This window comes from Dryobates pubescens, chromosome 2 (genome assembly GCF_014839835.1).
Source record: "Dryobates pubescens isolate bDryPub1 chromosome 2, bDryPub1.pri, whole genome shotgun sequence".
Classification (NCBI taxonomy): Eukaryota; Metazoa; Chordata; class Aves; order Piciformes; family Picidae; genus Dryobates; species Dryobates pubescens.
The window spans coordinates 23,885,080-23,902,194 of NC_071613.1; the positions used below are offsets into that span (position 1 = coordinate 23,885,080).

Below are 17,115 nucleotides of genomic sequence, written 5' to 3' on the forward strand. Positions count from 1 at the left end.
TATCATGCAACACTATCTAATCAACTAAACCATGGCACCAAGCACCCCATCCAGTCTCTTTCTAAACACCTCCAGTGATGGTGACTCCACCACCCCCCTGGGCAGCCCATTCCAATGGCCAATCATTCTTTCTATGAAGAACTTCTTCCTAACATCCAGCCTAAACCTCCCCTGGCACAGCTTGAGACTGTGTCCTCTTGTTCTGGTGCTGGTTGCCCACCTGGCTACAACCTCCCTTCAGGTAGTTGTAGACAGCAATAAGGTCTCCCCTCAGCCTCCTCTTCTCCAGGCTAAGCAACCCCAGCTCCCTCAGCCTTTCCTCATAGGGCTTGCAAATTAACACAAGTTTAGATGGAAAACAACTGTAGGACACTGCGCCAAGACTGTTGGAATTCCTTATTGATTTCCCAGTTTCCCCTTCTCCTTAGCTATCACTCCAAAGAACAGAGGTTTGTGTCTTTTCTGTCTAGTGCAGACAATAGAAAAACTGTATCACAAAGATTGTACGTGCAACATAGGTTCACAGGGGTTCATTATTGCCTTTCAGCTGAGGATTGAAGGAGAGTTTCTTCCTTACTGATGTTAAGGCAGGCTGATCTGAAATTGAAGCTCAAGTTTCTTGGGGACCTGCCTACTGTATAGTTTAATTTTTTTGTTTGTTTGGTTGGGTTTGTTTGGTAAATCACAAGATGATCTAGAATCTAGAGAGTAAAATTCTCAAGTGAGTGTTGAAGGCTCAAGGGAGACCTTGTTGTAGCATTCCAGGACCCATAAGAAAGATGAGGACAATCTTTTTAGCAGGGCCTGTTGTTACAGGAGTAGTGACAATGGTTTTAATGTGAAAGGGGGGAGATTTAGATTAGATAAGGGAGAAACTTTATGCTGAGGGTGGTGAAACAGTCACAGGTTGCCACAGACATCCCTCCTTTAAGTGTCCCTTCCAGCTCTAACCAGTCTATGATTCTATGACTTGAATGTTAAGTATCAATTCTTTCTGAACAGAGGCTTTGGAGTCATTAGACTTCTCTAACACACTATCTTAACCCAGGTTTTCACTTCTAGCTTTATTAATATTGGAGTAATATCACTGCTATTTGATTAAGCTTCTCAAACCAGTATTCACTTGAGCATCACCAAGTGTAACTATCCAGTCACAGGCTCTGGTCAATGCTCATCTGTTCTGTAAGTAGGAGTTAAATATTTGTTGTAAAGTCGAATAGTCAATTATAGCAAAGAACAGAATCTTGAGTTCAGAAAAGATTGTGTTCTCAGGTTAGAGCCTCAGAAAGCTAGAAATGACAGCAAAAATTAAGGAGTATATTTTCCACATTGAAACTATGAGTAGGAGTTGGTAGACCATAATCTCCGAAAGCTAGGAGGATTCCAGAGAAAGTTACATACCCTGGCAGTTTTTCTACCTGTTAAGGTTCATCAGGTGTACAGGTCCCAGCAGTATTTCTCTGTGAACTGTGAATCAGGATTTCCTTCTTTAAATGAGTCTTTTTTCCGTGCTTTGCAATAAGAGGACATGATTCAATAGTGAAAGGCACTAGCACAAACCCATAAATACATAAGCAGAAACCAAGAGTTTCAGAAGGCAAAGGCTTTCTACTTGAGTATATGTTTGTTTATACTAAATGCAACTAGACTACTCAAAAAAGTACAAAATGCAGTTGTACACAGGACAACTGCAGCTTCATCTCATTAAAGTGTCAGCACTGGTAACAATGCTTTCATAGAACCACAGAACTGTTAGGGTTGGAAGGCATCCCAAGGATCATCTAGTTCCAACCCCCCTGCCATGGGCAAGGACACCTCACACTAGATCATGTTGCTCACAGCCACATCCAGCCTGGCCTTAAAAAATTGCAGGGATGGGGCTACCACCTCCCTGGGCAACCTGTTCCAGTGTCTCACCATCCTCATGGTGAAGAACTTCTTCCTAACATCCTCTCCATATCATCCATTTCTTCTTTGTATTTACATTTACATGCTGAAGGCGAACCCAGGCCGACTGGCAAAGATCCTCCCCAAATTCCTGAAGGTCTTGAAAGCACAGGACAGAGTACTGCTGGTGGGAACCACCAACCGTCCCTTCGACGCTAATCTTAAACCTTTCTGCGACACTTACAAAAAAATCATCCTGATTCCTAGGCCTGACTACAGCTCCAGATTTGGCAAGTATTTAAACTTACACAGATAACTGCCCCTGTTTAAAATCCATGCTTATTGTCAGGGTATCCTTGGAACTGGTTTTAAACTCAACTCACACGCTAGATACATCTCAATTCCTGAACATTTAGGAATTACTGATACAGGGTACCTCAAAGATCAAATCATAGAAGTGGAAGTTGGGAGAAGAGTTTAACATACTGTTCAGCACCGACTGACATTTTATCATGAGTTTAGCGTGCACTGAATTCAGCCCAAGCTGTTTTGTCCCCCTATATGAAGGATAAGATCCTATTTCAGTGCACATTTTCCTTTTTTTTTTTTTTCTTTTTCCTTTTTACAGAGGGATTCTAAATTTCTGTTATTCCTATCCAGTTTCTGTACCTTAAACAATATACTTCAGGGCCTCTCCATAAACAAAACCCATCTGAGTTTTATCACCGTAAATTCCTTTTTTTTTTTACTTACAGATCATGAGAGAATTTGTAGAGGCATCCAAAATTCAGCATGTCTAGTCTATCAAGTGTTTACAGTGAGAGACAGCCCTCCCCAGAGTCTGACAAATTCACTGAGTACCACATATGCTGAGACTTAGAGCCTGTAAGGAAGCGAGTGTCTTTTATTAGACCAATTTACATGAGTAGAAGAAGAAACTGAAAAACAATCTTGCATTCCTAGATTTGAATCACCCTGAAGTCTCTAACAGCTCAGCATTGACTAGGCAGAAATGCTCTAAATTGAGTTTAATAATGTCAATCAATTACTACAAGTGGTAGTCTGTCCACATTCTTTTTAAGTAAGTGGCTGGTAGAAGGGCTTTTATTCCCCCAGATTATATTTTTTTTCCATGTGGTTTAATCACAAATATAGAATCGTAAAAAGGTTTGGACAAGGAAAGATCATTAAGATCAAGTCCAGACATTAAGCCAGCACTACCAAGCCCACCACTAGCCCATGTTCCTCAGCACCATGTCTACATATCTCTTAAATACTTCCAGGGATGGTGATTCCACCACTGCTCTGGGCAGCTTCCATGGCTCGACAACCCTTTCAGTGGAGAAAGTTTTGCTAATATCCAACCTAAACCTTGTCTGGTGCAACTTGAGGCCATTTCCTCTTGTTCTAGAGTTCATGTGGTTTAATACACTTTTCTGGGTACTAAGAAGTCTGTTCATGTGTCACCACATCCAGAAGGGCCATGTAGGTCCCATCTAAAGATAATGGGGGGAAAATGGCACCAAACACTTTGAGTTAGGACTCCAATGGTGCACTTCTACCAGCAGCTCCTAGCATGAATATCCCTTCTCATCACCACATCAAAGAAAACAGACTGTCTTCATGCCACTGGGCTGTGATAGGCCATGTCCCAAAAGAACACAGTAGTAAAGGAAACCACATTCAGTTCAGGGACCTTGCTATGTAATTGTACCTTGACTGCAACATTGCTTCTCATAGTCACCTTATTACAAAAATCACGCAACTGTATTGGGAAGTCCAGTTTCATACTGTCTTTCACAGGGGCAGCCAAGGCACTGAGATGATGCACATTTGGGCAAGCTCAAGACAGGTTTTGACTGCCTAGCACATTGTAAATCTCTCCCACATTCAATAATTTTCATAGTGTGGATGGGAAATGGTCTCGAAGCAAGCTAACATGTGTTTCATGTTATGTTACAGCTCTGATAAATTGCTAACAGATAAGGGGCATGAATAAGACCCAGAGAAAGGAGGTGATAGCAGCTGAATTTAGCTGTGTTCGCTTGTGGGGATTGAATTGTCACATTCTGGGATTCTCACCACTGATGTGAAGTCAAAAAAAAAAAAAAAAAAGGGCCAGTTAAAGGGATTTCAATTGCAACTTTTAGAATGCCCCAATGAAAATTTAACTCTTGACATTTTCAAGCAAATTAAACTTGCAACTTTACTTCTTTGACATTGTCCAATTTAAGACAGTGCCCTGCTTGTTCCTTAGCTTCAACCTTCCCTGAAGTTCAGTGGAAATATGATACTTAGGGTACAGAGAGCACTCACCAAGCAGCCCTGAAAATTGTCAGTACTTCACACCCAATTTGAGAACTAAAGCAGCTTGTTTTGACAGAAGCCATGACATAACAAATAATCACAGCCACAGCACACAGCTACGCTCAGCTACAACCCTTCCTTTTGTTACAAACCAGAATGTTCCAATCTAAGCACAATGGAAACAGCAAACATACAATGGAAATCATTAAACTGGAAGATTCACGATCCTGTGCTGGTTTCTTGCTATTAATCACCCAGCAAGTGAGTACCTTGTATCACACAGGATCCCACCTGCAGCAGAAGCTGCGGCACACAATATATGGCTGCGCAGAAGTAGTGCTCACTGTTGTGTGCAGCCATTCCTCTTGCAAATTAGCAATTCAGCCAATAATTATTGAGCGTAGATATAGTTCAAGTGGAAGATCACAATTTGCCTGAGTGAAAAATGTAGTACAAAGCTGTCAATAGTTGTGGGCACAAGCCCATAGTATCGACATTGCAGGCAGAGGAAGAATAAGGCAGGTTTTCTCCATTGCATGACTGTCCCAAAACCCAGTGCCAGTAACTTTCCACCCAACATTTTCATACTGGCTATGAGCATTCAGACACATGATACTCAAATCACAAAGTGTCTGTTTCCTTAAAGAACCTTTTTTAAATCTCTATGCATAATACTTCTTATTCTTTTTTCCCATGCTGTCATGTAAGGCTCTAAAGGAAAACATGGGGAGATGGCATGAAAATTTTACTAAGTTCCTCTGAGACTGACCATTGTTTCACATAGAATAAACCAAAAGAGGCTATTACTCCTATCAATTCATACCATTACTTCACATAAGATAAACCAAAAGAGGCTATTACCCCTTATCAATTCATACCATTATTTCACATAGGATAAACCAAAAGAGGCTATTACCCCTATCAATTCATACCATTACTTCACGTAGGATAAACCAAAAGAGGCTATTACTCCTATTAATTTATTTTTGGAAGCAAAATCTCAGGCACTTCAAACGTCAAGAAAACAGTCATGACAGAGTTTCACAGCTAAAAGACACAAACTGGTTCACCATTTAAATAACATGGAAAATGCCAGTCTCAGAAATTTACACCTGGCCTTTGCAGCATGTGCCTGCATAGCTGGAAGGCTTTGGCTTCCAAACCAGACACTGAATCCCCATAGCAGCCCTCAGTTGAGCAGGAGTAACTTGTGACCAGGGTCACAGAAATAAAAAGTCTGATAATATATGTACTTAACTTTACACACCCAAATGGGAATATTCTGGACAGGTTCTATGCCTGTCTGTACACACAGGCCTATTTAAGTAGTTCTTTCCATTTTTGTACACATATCCACCTCACATTATGGGCCTTTAATGACTTTGTGAAAAGTACTGACTGGTAGCCAACAAATGATCAGTAATTTAAGAATAGATGTGCCTGAAGGCCTCTGTGCTACAAATCTGTAGATGAAAGAAACAGCAAACAAGAAAAATTTGAGTCTTGGCTCTCTGCTTGATCTGCCTTATTTTCCTGTTTCCATTTCAAAATGCAAAAATCCTGCTTGCCTTAACGCACGCCTTTGGCACGCTCTTTTTTTGGGTCCTGATGAACAGTGTTATGGAAACACATCATCCTGCAGAATGGTGGAACAATCACCAACTTGCTGGACATAAGCTCCCTAGCAAAAGTGTCTGATGGTTTCACCCAGGGACACATTGTGCAGGCAGTACAAGCTGTCCTGAGTGAGCTACGCCTCCTGCAGATGACCCGGAAGCCACTGAGGACTGAAGAGTTTGTGACTTCTCTGGCCACACAGGACCCAGTGTACAAAGAGGAGGAAGAAACATTTAAGGTAAGATTAAGAGATATGTTAACTGGCTGCCTTTTGTCATCCTCTGCCATGTCCTTATCCAGGCACATCTGATCTAGAGACCTGCTAATTCTTCTGATGGGTTGGCACATCACTACCTGAATGACGATGTAAGGCTCAGAGGCACCAAATACCCATATCCTGCATTTTGGGATAGTTGGCAACCCAGGCTGCTGGGCAGCTGGATGTGCCAGGCAGAGTCATTATTACAGGCAGTAACTCTGTATGGGCAACACACCTGGCATACTGCTTTGCTGAACGTACTGCCCACACCCAGCTCACACTGAGCACAGAAGCCTTCTCATGCATGGGTAGGTTCTGCAGGTATCATTGGTAGGACAATGCATTGGTCCTTTTTCTTTCAGAGGTGAAGGATTCAGCAAGCCTGGCTATATTAAGACAAAAAAATGTGCTCCTGCAGGAGGGTTCTAGTTCTAAGTCCTTATTTTTAATTATTTCAAACAAGAATTTTTGTAACAGTTTTCATTTCAGGGTTTTAAAAAACACAATCAAATCACTTTCTGCCTCAAACTTCATCATTCTCCCCAACCCCAGGGCTATAAAATCCTGAAGTCAAAACCGTGGATCAACCTGCAAACAGCTACTTTTTCCACATGCAGCTCAATAATAATTATTCTTTCTTTCTGTAGACTAAGATTAGCTTTATGTAGTGGTTCACTCTGCTTTGACTGTATTGGTTTTGATTTTCTTGTTGATGGGAACAGTTCATCAGGTTTAAGTACAGATCTAAATTTATTTATTGTAGTGACTTCAGTGTAGCTTAGGGACAACAGCTGAACTGGACTAGCTAGCTGGGTGCAATACTACAGCTTAGCAGCACTGACACTCCAAAAGACAGCACAATGCTTGACCAAGTTACTTCATACCTACTAAACACTCGTAAAAGCCTTGCCCACTGAATGGCAAAACCTTACTGCTTACCAAGAAATGGCAGGCAGCCCATACCAGGGGCTCCAAGTGGGATAGCACTTCTGTAACTGAAGCCAAGAGACCCCAAAAAAGCTTTCTCAGTCCCTTAACCCTCCCAACTTTTACCCAGACCCGCTTAAATAACATCCAGTTCTTCTGGCTGAAGGGTTTCCTTTTTGTTCTGCTCTGAGTCCCCTCTGGTTTTGAATCCCCACTGTGCCTCTCACAATAAACAGGATGCGGTTTCTAACAACTTTGTCCAAGTCTTCTTCTACTGCTAACCTAATGATAGTGCATATTTCTCCCACCCTTGCTGAATATATTCCAATTTCCATTTAGAGCCATTTGGCTCATTCAACATAGGCAGCATTTGTGATATTTGGCAAATTACTCTTTTTTTCCCTCATGCTTCCTATCTAAACCAATATCTTTCCTCAGGGAAAGGCTAATGGTTCAGCGTAGCAGCAAAGGGAAATAAATCCCCGATCGTTCCCAGGTCCAAGTAGTAATCCATTTGTACCCTGAAACATAAGAGCTAGTACTTAGTGCAAGTTGAACTTGAAAATATTATTCCATTTCCTATAAATGTACCTGTTTTGTACAGCACAAGGTATGCAGGCAGCACTTAATTTTCACCCCGGCCAAAATGATACTGTCCTCAGCTTCCCATGGCAATAATTTCCTTGCATTAATTACAGCCCTTAAGAAAGTATTTCTTTTTATCTGTTTTAAATTTGTTTCCCTTAAATGTCATGGAACCTTGCCCCAGCACCTGTAATATGGCACAGGGGAAGAGGATTGTCTAAATGGCCTCATGCATTAATTAACTCCAGTATCTCCATCTCATCTTCCACAAAAGCCTCTCTTCCCCAGCCTTTAATTGTTGCCATCACTGGACCTTCTCTGTTGCTTTGTCCTTTTGAAGTGGGGCAGTTAAAATGCAGTATTCAAAGTGGAGATTAACGCTGTGATGAATCTTTGATTTCTATTCACTGGAAACATGAATCTCCCTGTTTGACATTTATATTCCACCAGTGTTCCAAAAGGAATTATAAATAATGCAAAATTTGTGATAATGTGATTTCTTCATTCAATTTACTCAAATTTCTGCCCCAATTACGCAGCCACATTTTTGAAATTATTAATTATTGCACCAGTGTGCAAGACAAATCCTTACACAGAAATGACAGCAGTCCTAGAGGAGCACAAGGCAGTCCAGTGAGCATGCCGGTGCTGCCTGGCAGTGACTGGTACAAAATACTTCTCTCAGGAAACCCATACCAAAGACTGTGGGTGTCATGCCCCCAACAAGCAATCATTTTAACTCTGATTAGTCACTTACATCCACTGTTCAGAGGCTAGTGCATCAGTGGTAAACCTATGTTTTATGGTAACCACACCTGAGAAGCTGGCTTCATTCATCCCACACAGCAGTTTCACCAGCTGAGAGTCAAACACATCAGTCATTGCATGCCAACAAGCAGGGTAATGTTGTGCATTGAAATATATGCACAAAGAAATGGAATGAGAACCTCAATCACTCCGCTCCTCCTGCCACAGCCAGCAGCATCCTTTTATCAACAAGTGGGCAGTGAGATGACCTCCCCAGTCTGCACCCACCGAGCAGCACCCTACCAAGCTCCGAGCAAGCTGTTGGCAGGGGTTTGTTATTCTTTCCATCTCCCACTAGAGGTCTGGAGTGTATTACACTCAGGACAAACCTGGGGGGGAAATAGCATTTCTATAGCCTCATGACCTACCACATAAGGAAGGCCAGAGACATTGCTTGGCTGCTAGGTATTGCTGCAGAGGTTGGTTCCTCCCTGAGTCAACAGTCACAACCACCATCTTGTCCTTCTTATCTCATGCATGAAGGAGCAGAAACAGCTATCTACAGGCCTCTCCCTGCCCCATCATGTCCCAGTTATTTCTGTTCTCCCTGACATGGGAGAATCTTGACCTAAGATTACCTCTAGGACAGCAAAATTCAATTGCTCAGGTGTCCCTCCCAAACACCTCTCACACCACCATCTAGATGTGTAGAGGCTGCATGATGTTTTCCTCAGTGGCGTGAGGGTTTGTGGTGGAGAGGGTGCTTAGCTAATCCAAGCAATTAGAGCAGAGATCAGTGGTAGGGCTGCTCAGTAGCCAGCTGGATGTTTGACAGCTGTCAGACTTCCCTTACCTGCTGACAGCATTTAATCTGCAAGATAAGAGGTCTAAATAGGGTGCTTGTCATCAGCCTTTTTCTGGGACACAGAGGGAGCCTTTAAGCTTCACACCAAGGACCGTCTGAGGGCAGGAAAGGAACATCACAGGTTTTTCTCCCCTATAGGCTTCCAATACAGTGCAAGAAAGGCATGGACCTGTTGGAGCAGGTCCAGAGTAGGCCACAAAAATGGTCAGAGGGATAGAACACCTCTGAAGACAAACTAAGAGAGCTGGGGTTCAGCCTGGAGAAGAGAAGGCTCCAGGGAGACCTTATTGCAGCCTCCCAGTACTTAAAGGGGGCCTAGAATAAAGACAGGGATGTTCTTTTTAGCAGGACCTGTTGTGACAGGACAAGAGGTGGTGATGTTTTTAAACTGAAAAGAAGGGAGATTTGGACTTGATGAGGAAGAAATTCTTTACACTGAGAATGGAGGAACACTGGCACAGGTTGCCCTTCAAGGTTTTAGAAGCCCCATCTCTGAAAACATACAAGATGAGGTTGGACAGGGCTCTGAGCAACTTGATCCAGTTGATGTCCCTGCTTTCAGCATGGGGGTCGGACTAGGTAGTCTATGACAGTCCCTTCCAACCCAAAGCATTCTATCATTCCGTTAATACGTTTTTCCACCAACTATGTCTCTTGCTGCTGCCTGTCTTTAACATGCTGTGAAACTGGACAAGACAAATTCCTAGGGGTAGACTTACCAGGTTCAAGATGGAGGCAGCGTTTTGGATGGATCATATGGAAAAAGCAGGGTTATAGGATGCCACATTGGTAGGAAGCTTGAAGGTGACAGGAGCCCAAGAGAAGGGCAGAGGGGACACAGTTGTGGCATTAAATAGTGGTCTGTGGTCAGAGGAAAGACATTCAGTCCCGGGGCAGCGCATGGATGAATATGATCAAGAAGGAAGGCATTTCGTCAACCATGTCAACACCTAGTGGCATTTTAATCTCTGGTGTAGACAGCACTTTGTTGATCAAGGTTGCTGTATGTACTTGTGGGGAAAGGCTAATTCCTACAGACTACTAACTTTCAAGCATTGTCTTTTCCTTCACTTTGCATTATTTTCACGTGGCGTAGAACTGCCTTGTTGACATTACAGTCCAGGAGCTTGGCAAGTCTGCAGAGCAGCTATACCAAAATCATTTACAAGTCACAGGACTGTGAACAGGCATCTGAAAGCTATAAACAGGTTTTTTAATGTGCGGGGTTTGTTTTGCTTCTTAAGCACCCTCATTGAAATAAAAACTGTCTGGATTGATTTGCAGAGCCATGAGAAGTACATGCTTTGTCTATTGCCAAGTTTCAGACCAGAGGGAGTTTTGATAAGAGCTATGTACCTCAGAAACAGGGTTGATCATAGAAGTTCTAACATTTCCATAGCTACAGCAACACAAATGGCCCAGCTAAATATTCCTGTTAATGAGACACAGTTCAAGCAAACCATTGCCGCACTTCATGTTAGAATAATGTTCTCAAGAGATCTGAGGATTTCGTTTCTGCTTCTCCACAAGCCAGCCAGGGTTTTAAGAGTTTTGGTGGGTGTTGGTTGGTTGTGTTTTGGTTTTTTTTTTCCAAGGAATGTTCCATTGTACTAGTAGAGAATTTAAGGGTTGTTTTTTGTGTGGTTTGGGGTTTGGTTTTGGGGGGCTGGGGGGCTGGCTTGGGTTTGGGGTTTGTTTTGTTTAGGGAGGTTTTTTGGTTGGTTGGTTGGTTGGGGTTTTTTTTCCCCCAAGCAAAAAAGTTTTAATAAAACATAGAGATGCTTTTTGATTCTCCAGGCTTGGTATGACAAGACACCGCTGGGTAAAGCACGAATCAGAGCACTGGCAGGTGATAAGAAACCAGGAAAAGGGAAAAAAAGTGCCAAAAAAGGGAAAAAATAAATTCCTCAAGAATTTTGCATCTGGAAATGCCAGTCAGCTCTGCTTCACTGAGAAGAGGACGCAAAGCAGACATATCAGAACGGCACACCCCAAGTTACAGGAATTCTCTTTCCTGGAATACCTTTCTGAATTAATTTTGCTAAGTTTAAAACAAAAAATAAAATGAGATGACATGTAAGTCTCAGAGGATAAAGAGTTAATGACCACTGACTTGCTCAAACATTATTTATTCTAAAAGATTTTAGGGGGCAGAAGGGTTCATTACTCAGGACTGTAACATGCCATCAACTTTTAGGCTGTACTCATTTATTTCTGCAAGTAACTCTCCTTAAAAATTGATGTCACATTAATGTCTTTCATTACTTTAATATCCTATATGCTTTATAAAACTAACTGCTTTATATATCTGTAGGTCTAATGTGTTCCAGTTCTCAATAAAACTATTACAGCTATAAAGACTGCTTTTTAATTGGGATGGGTTATAAGACACTTAATGCAATCTACCACGAGCTGAATATTTACATAGCTGCGCGAGGACCAGAACTGTTTCACCTTTCAGTGCCTTACCATGGATAAGTTCCATATATGTAGATGTTAGCAGAAAACATTAACAAGAATCACAGAATCATCCTAGGCCAGAAAGGACCTCTGAGATCACCAAGTCTAGCCATTTTGCCACTCCACCAAGTCTGTCATTACACCATGTCCCCAAGCACCAGATACAAATGGCTTCAAAACATGTCCAGGGATGGTGACTCAACCACCTCCCTGGGCAGCCCATTCCAGTGCCTGACAACCCTTTCCATGAAAATTTTCATAGAATCAATAAGGTTGGAAAAGACCTCAAAGATCATCAAGTCCAACCTGTCACCACAGACCTCATGACTACTAGACCATGGCACCAAGTGCCACGTCCAATCTCCTCTTGAACACCTCCAGGGATGGTGACTCCACCACCTCCCTGGGCAGCCCATTCCAATGGCTAACAACTCTCTCTGTGAACAACTTTCTCCTCACCTCGAGCCTAAACTTTGCCTGGCACAGCTTGAGACTGTGTCCTCTTGTTCTGGCACTGGTTGCCTAGGAGAAGAGACCAACCCACTCCTGGCTACAACCACCCTTCAGACAGCAATAAGGTCTCCCCTGAGCTTCTCCTCTTCTCTTTTGTCCCGATGTCCAGTCTGAACCTCCCCTGGTGCAGTCTGAGGCCATTCCCTCTCATTCTATCTTTAGTTACTTGTGAGAAGAGACCAGTGCTTACCTTTCTGCAGCCTCCTTTCAGGTAGTTGTAGAGAGCAATAAGGTCTCCCCTCAGCCTCCTTTTTCGTAGGATAAACAGGCCCAGTTCTCTTGGCTGCTCCTCACAGGACTTGTTCTCCAGGCCCCTTGCCAGCCTAGTCACCCTTCTCTGTACCTGCTCCAGTGCCTTGATGTCCTTCCTGCACTGCAGTGCCCAAAACTGAACACAGTACTTGAGGTGCAGCCTCTTCAATGCTAAGCACAGTACAGAGGGACAATCACCTCCCTGCTCCTGCTGGCCACACTGGGTGTAAAACAGGCCAGGATGCTGATGGCCCTCTTGGCCGCTTAGGCACACTGCTGAATCATATTCCTCCTCCTGTCAATCAATACCCCCAGGTCCTTTTCCACCACACAGCCCTCTAGCCATTCTTCCCCAACCTTGTAACTTTGCACAGGGTTGTTGCAGCCCAGGTGCAGGACCAGGCACTTGGCCGTGCTGAAGCTCAAGAAGCAAAGCAGACAAGCAGTGTGCATTTTGGGGGATGTCTTGAGAATCTATTTTGCGATAAAAACAACAATGCCCCGTTACCTAGCCTGCACAAACATGTCGGGTACTTAAAAACCCCAACCATATGTGGCAGAACAGCAGCTCTAAAGGCAACCTGGAATAGGTCTGTTGAGTTGTCTAAGAGGTTGTTTCATGCTATTTTAAACCCAATCCACCCAGACCTGCTTCAGCTTCTTCTAAATCCAATCCTGAAAGCTCTGAATAGCTCACTGGTGAAAATCAGCCCCATCACCTTCATTCTCCATACACAAAGCTATGTATAGATGTAGCCTGTGGGATCACAGTGGCTATTTCTGTGTTCATGAAGCTCTGTGGCAGAAACATCATCTGCACAGAAGGACCTAAAACACTTGGAGGCAGAGGCTTCCTGGTGTTCTACTGTGATGCAGTGTCTCCTACTCAGAATGCATTAAGCCTGATATCCAAATATCACAAATAGGAAATGCAAGGAATTAAACCTTCTCAGAAACACAACACACCAAGCAGCAGCCCATGGTTGCCTATCGACTGAAACACTATCAAATGCTATCTTGTTTGCTCACCAGCCCCTGGACTTAATATTCTGCAACAGAGCAGCTACAAACTTCCTTTCCTTTCTTCTCCTTCCCTTTAGTGTGAGGTGTCCCTGCTCATGGCAAGGGGGTTGGAACTAGATAATCCTTGAGGTCCCTTCTGACCCTAACAATTCAAAACCTCTATGATTCTTTCTTTACAGATGCCTGCTTGTGGCAGGCCACTGGCTTTACAAATTTGGCAGCACACCCCTATTAAAACAAGGTACTCCTCAAGTTTGTCCTCAGTGAGGAGAGCCAGAGTCTCCAAGGAGGTGTCAGTTTTTGTGTCAAAAACCTGATCTCTGCTCTCACCTGCAAGAAAATTTGGATAATTCTGTCCTCAATCTTGCTGACAGTGGAATACTGCTCTCCACAAGATCACATTTAGGTTGAATGTAAGCAAGCCCATTAACTAATATTTCAGCAGGTCCAACACAGTCTCAATAACAAAGTAACACACTGACTGACAACATCCGTCTCTGCAGCATGACCCTGACCCCATGCAGAAAGGATACAGGAACTTCTCACCATCTCATGTGTGCTTGGTAGGTTTGGGGTTTTTTTTCCCTCCAGTGTTCACCAGTTTATGGGAAAAAAGCACTAGGACAGTTAATCCTTTAGATGTAGTTTTGCAATGATGGCTACTTTCACTGTAAATTGCATTTCTGAGTTGGTATTTTTGGTGGAGTTTTTTGGTTTATTTTGTTTGGTTGGTTCTGAGATTTTTTCCCCCACCAGCCAAAGCTGGTGTACTTACAAAGAGCCCTGTGGGCATAGGGGATTGAAAAGGACCATAAAGCAAACAGACTCTGCCCTGTGTGGCTGCCAAGCCCTCACTCTCCTTCAGAGAGTCCTCGTGGGGGGATGAGGAGGGACAAATGAGGAGCAATTGTAATCCTGTTTATAATTATTATTACAGAAAGTGCAGCTACTTGAAAATGAAGCTGTTGTATCAAGCAGAGCCAACACATAGTAATTTTGGTGTCGATGGCTGAACTGTTCAATTAATTCCCTGGCTGGATCTCCAATGCCCATCCTGCTGTGAGGCTAATAGTGCGCTCACAAGGAATACTGCTAGAGGTGCTCCTCTACCAGGCCTGAGCAGAGTAGCTCTACCCAGAGATCATTTTACCATGGAGAAATAAAGAGATTTGTGGCTTTGCTAAGACCAGCTGCAGGGCAAGTGCTCTCTGTGTTCCAGCCACATCAATCCCAAAATCTGAGGATGGAGGGAAATCCCCTTTGCTATGCCCTGCCTTCTCCTTTGTTTCCAGCAAGAAGTGAGTTCTGGGGAATGACAGGGGGAGGTGCCAGGCTGCTCTGCCTCCCAGGGTGGTGGTGGGAGGTAATCCAGCAGCCCCAGCAAAGTTGAGAAAAGAAGCTGTCATGCCCATTTATATATGTAAGTGATCTAGAGAATTATCAGTTAAATTATTTAAATGTCCCATTACTATTAAACTACTGGGCATTCATTGTAAGAACAGTCATAATACAGTAACTAATTTGGTATTAATGTGAATGTCAGCGTTTCATTGCAGTTATTTTGTACTTCATCATAAGATAATTTACCAATAAATTAATTGCCTTAATTGCTTCCTCCAAACCCAGGAGAACTACATGTGACATGTATTTAAGTGTCCATGCTCAATCCCCAGCCTTTCTACTCTAATCACACGAATGGGGAACCTCCCTTTGAAACATGTAGGGAGAAACATCCAAGAAAGAGGGAGCAAAGTGTGACTCTACTCTCACAGAGGCCATAAAGTTTTAGCATAATGCTGCCCCATGGATTTTAAATATAGCCCACAAGGTCATACTTTAAGCAGGAACCCAAGTTTCAGTGCCAGCTTTGCAGGGCAACTGCATAGGGGGCAAGGAGCACAGCCCCAGCACTCAGCTTCTATCCAAGGCAGGGGAAGCATCTGCAAGCCATTCTTGCTCATTTTGCTTTTGTACAAATTCCCATCATCACCCACACTTCCTCAAAATATCAATAACCCCCAATCCCCATCAACTGGGCATCAGCCAGACCAGTCAGAGCATATGATCTCTAAGCCCCATCAGCTATGCATCATTCAAACCATCCAGAACATAGCCTCAAGGTGCAGCTGATAGACATACTCCAGAAATAAGTAGTTACCAGTTTACCACGAGGGGGGAAAAAAGAAAAAAAAAAAAAAAAAAAGGGGGGGGGGGGTGTGGGGTGTGAAGAAAGGGGGGGGAAAAAAAAAAGTCCATAATCAGGATTTCAGGGTAGTGGGTACCCTGCCTCACATGAAATGTCTGCCAATTGACTGAAGCCTTATCAGCAAGACTCAGAAAAACAAGTCAACTACCATAGCACTTGGAACAGAATGAGTAAGAAACTAAAGGCAAATGCAGGCTTTAAGTCACTGTACATCACCTCCCCACACTGTTGTACAGCACCCACCACCCACTCAGGGAAGAACTCCCCAGTCTCTCTGCAGACCCAAGGGGCCATCCCTGTTGGCATTCTTGTGGCAGCTGCATCTGTAGGAGAGTTCACTGCCAGGAGGTAAACTGGTGAATACTGGAGAAAAACTGCAGCCAACTGAAGGCAGTTCCGGCCCTATACAGCCAGGCAGGAGGGCAGCATCCTTGCAGTGAGGGGCGGGAGAAGCATGAAGTCACGCGCTCAAAATGTGCCTCGGGTATTATTAGGTCCCTGGCTTATGTCAAGCACTTGGGTTATGCCACTGTGGCCAAGTGCTGTTCAAAGCTGTGCCAGCCCTTGTCTCTGATCTCTGCCAGTTCTGCATGAACTATTTTGCCTTGCTAGCATGTGCTGATTTAAAGATGGGATTCTTGGGAGAGCTGATCCCGCCTTCCCACAAGCAGATTTCCCCAGCAGCAGGACCTTGACAACCAGCGCTGAAGCTCTCTGGCAACCACAGCAAGTCTCCCAGAGCTCCCACCCCTCTGTTCCCTGGGAGCTTAGGAAAAGTTTACCGCTGTTTTCTTCTCCAGGAGATGGGGAAAAAAACTCCATTGATAGCACAGTGGGTAAGGACAGCTATTTTTCTCCAGTGTCTTGGTTTAAATGTTAGTAAATTAACCGGGCTTATTTGCAAGGCTCTGGGAACAGATTGCACTGGACTCAGTGCTTTGGCACGTGCTCCTCCACCATCAGGGAGAGATCAGCCCAACTGCAAAATGCTGCTAAATCTTTATTTATGCCCTGGACCTGGGCAGACTGCATCACACCAGGCTGGTGAATGCTCCAACAAATCCAGGTGGGAAAAAGGCAAGGGAATACATCTCCTTCCAGCACGACCTGGCCAGAGACGAATCCCAGCCACGCTGCGCCTGTCATGGCTTATTGTTTAAGTTGCCACTGGAATAAAAAACAACCCAACGTTCCTCGGCAAAGCCCCCCAGATGCAGCAAGGCAAAGTGAAGCTGACTGTTCTATTAACTCCCATCCTGCATCAGCAATTTTCTAAAGTGTGGAAACATTATAATTGACTTTTCTGCTAGTAGCAAAATGTCATTTTTTCTTAATACTTCCTAAGTCAGTAATGCATTTCAAAAGCCTCCAATGCCACTACCACAATAGGACTTACAAATTAGCACATTTTTAGCTTTTCATTAAACACAATACCAAAAAAAAAAAAAAAAAAAGCCTCATCATATT

The 17,115-nt window shown here is 43.5% G+C and overlaps 1 protein-coding gene across 1 annotated transcript in view; it reads left to right on the top strand.

Moving 5' to 3' along the window:
• The window catches only part of IQCA1 (IQ motif containing with AAA domain 1), a 108,413-nt gene extending 97,317 nt beyond the window's left edge, over positions 1-11,096 (top strand). Inside the window, exons 18-20 of the mRNA XM_054172964.1 lie at positions 2,000-2,177; positions 5,811-6,049; positions 10,992-11,096. Of these exons, the coding sequence (XP_054028939.1) occupies positions 2,000-2,177; positions 5,811-6,049; positions 10,992-11,096 (522 nt within the window). The remainder of the gene's footprint in view (positions 1-1,999; positions 2,178-5,810; positions 6,050-10,991) is intronic.
• Positions 11,097-17,115: the final 6,019 nt, after the last annotated feature.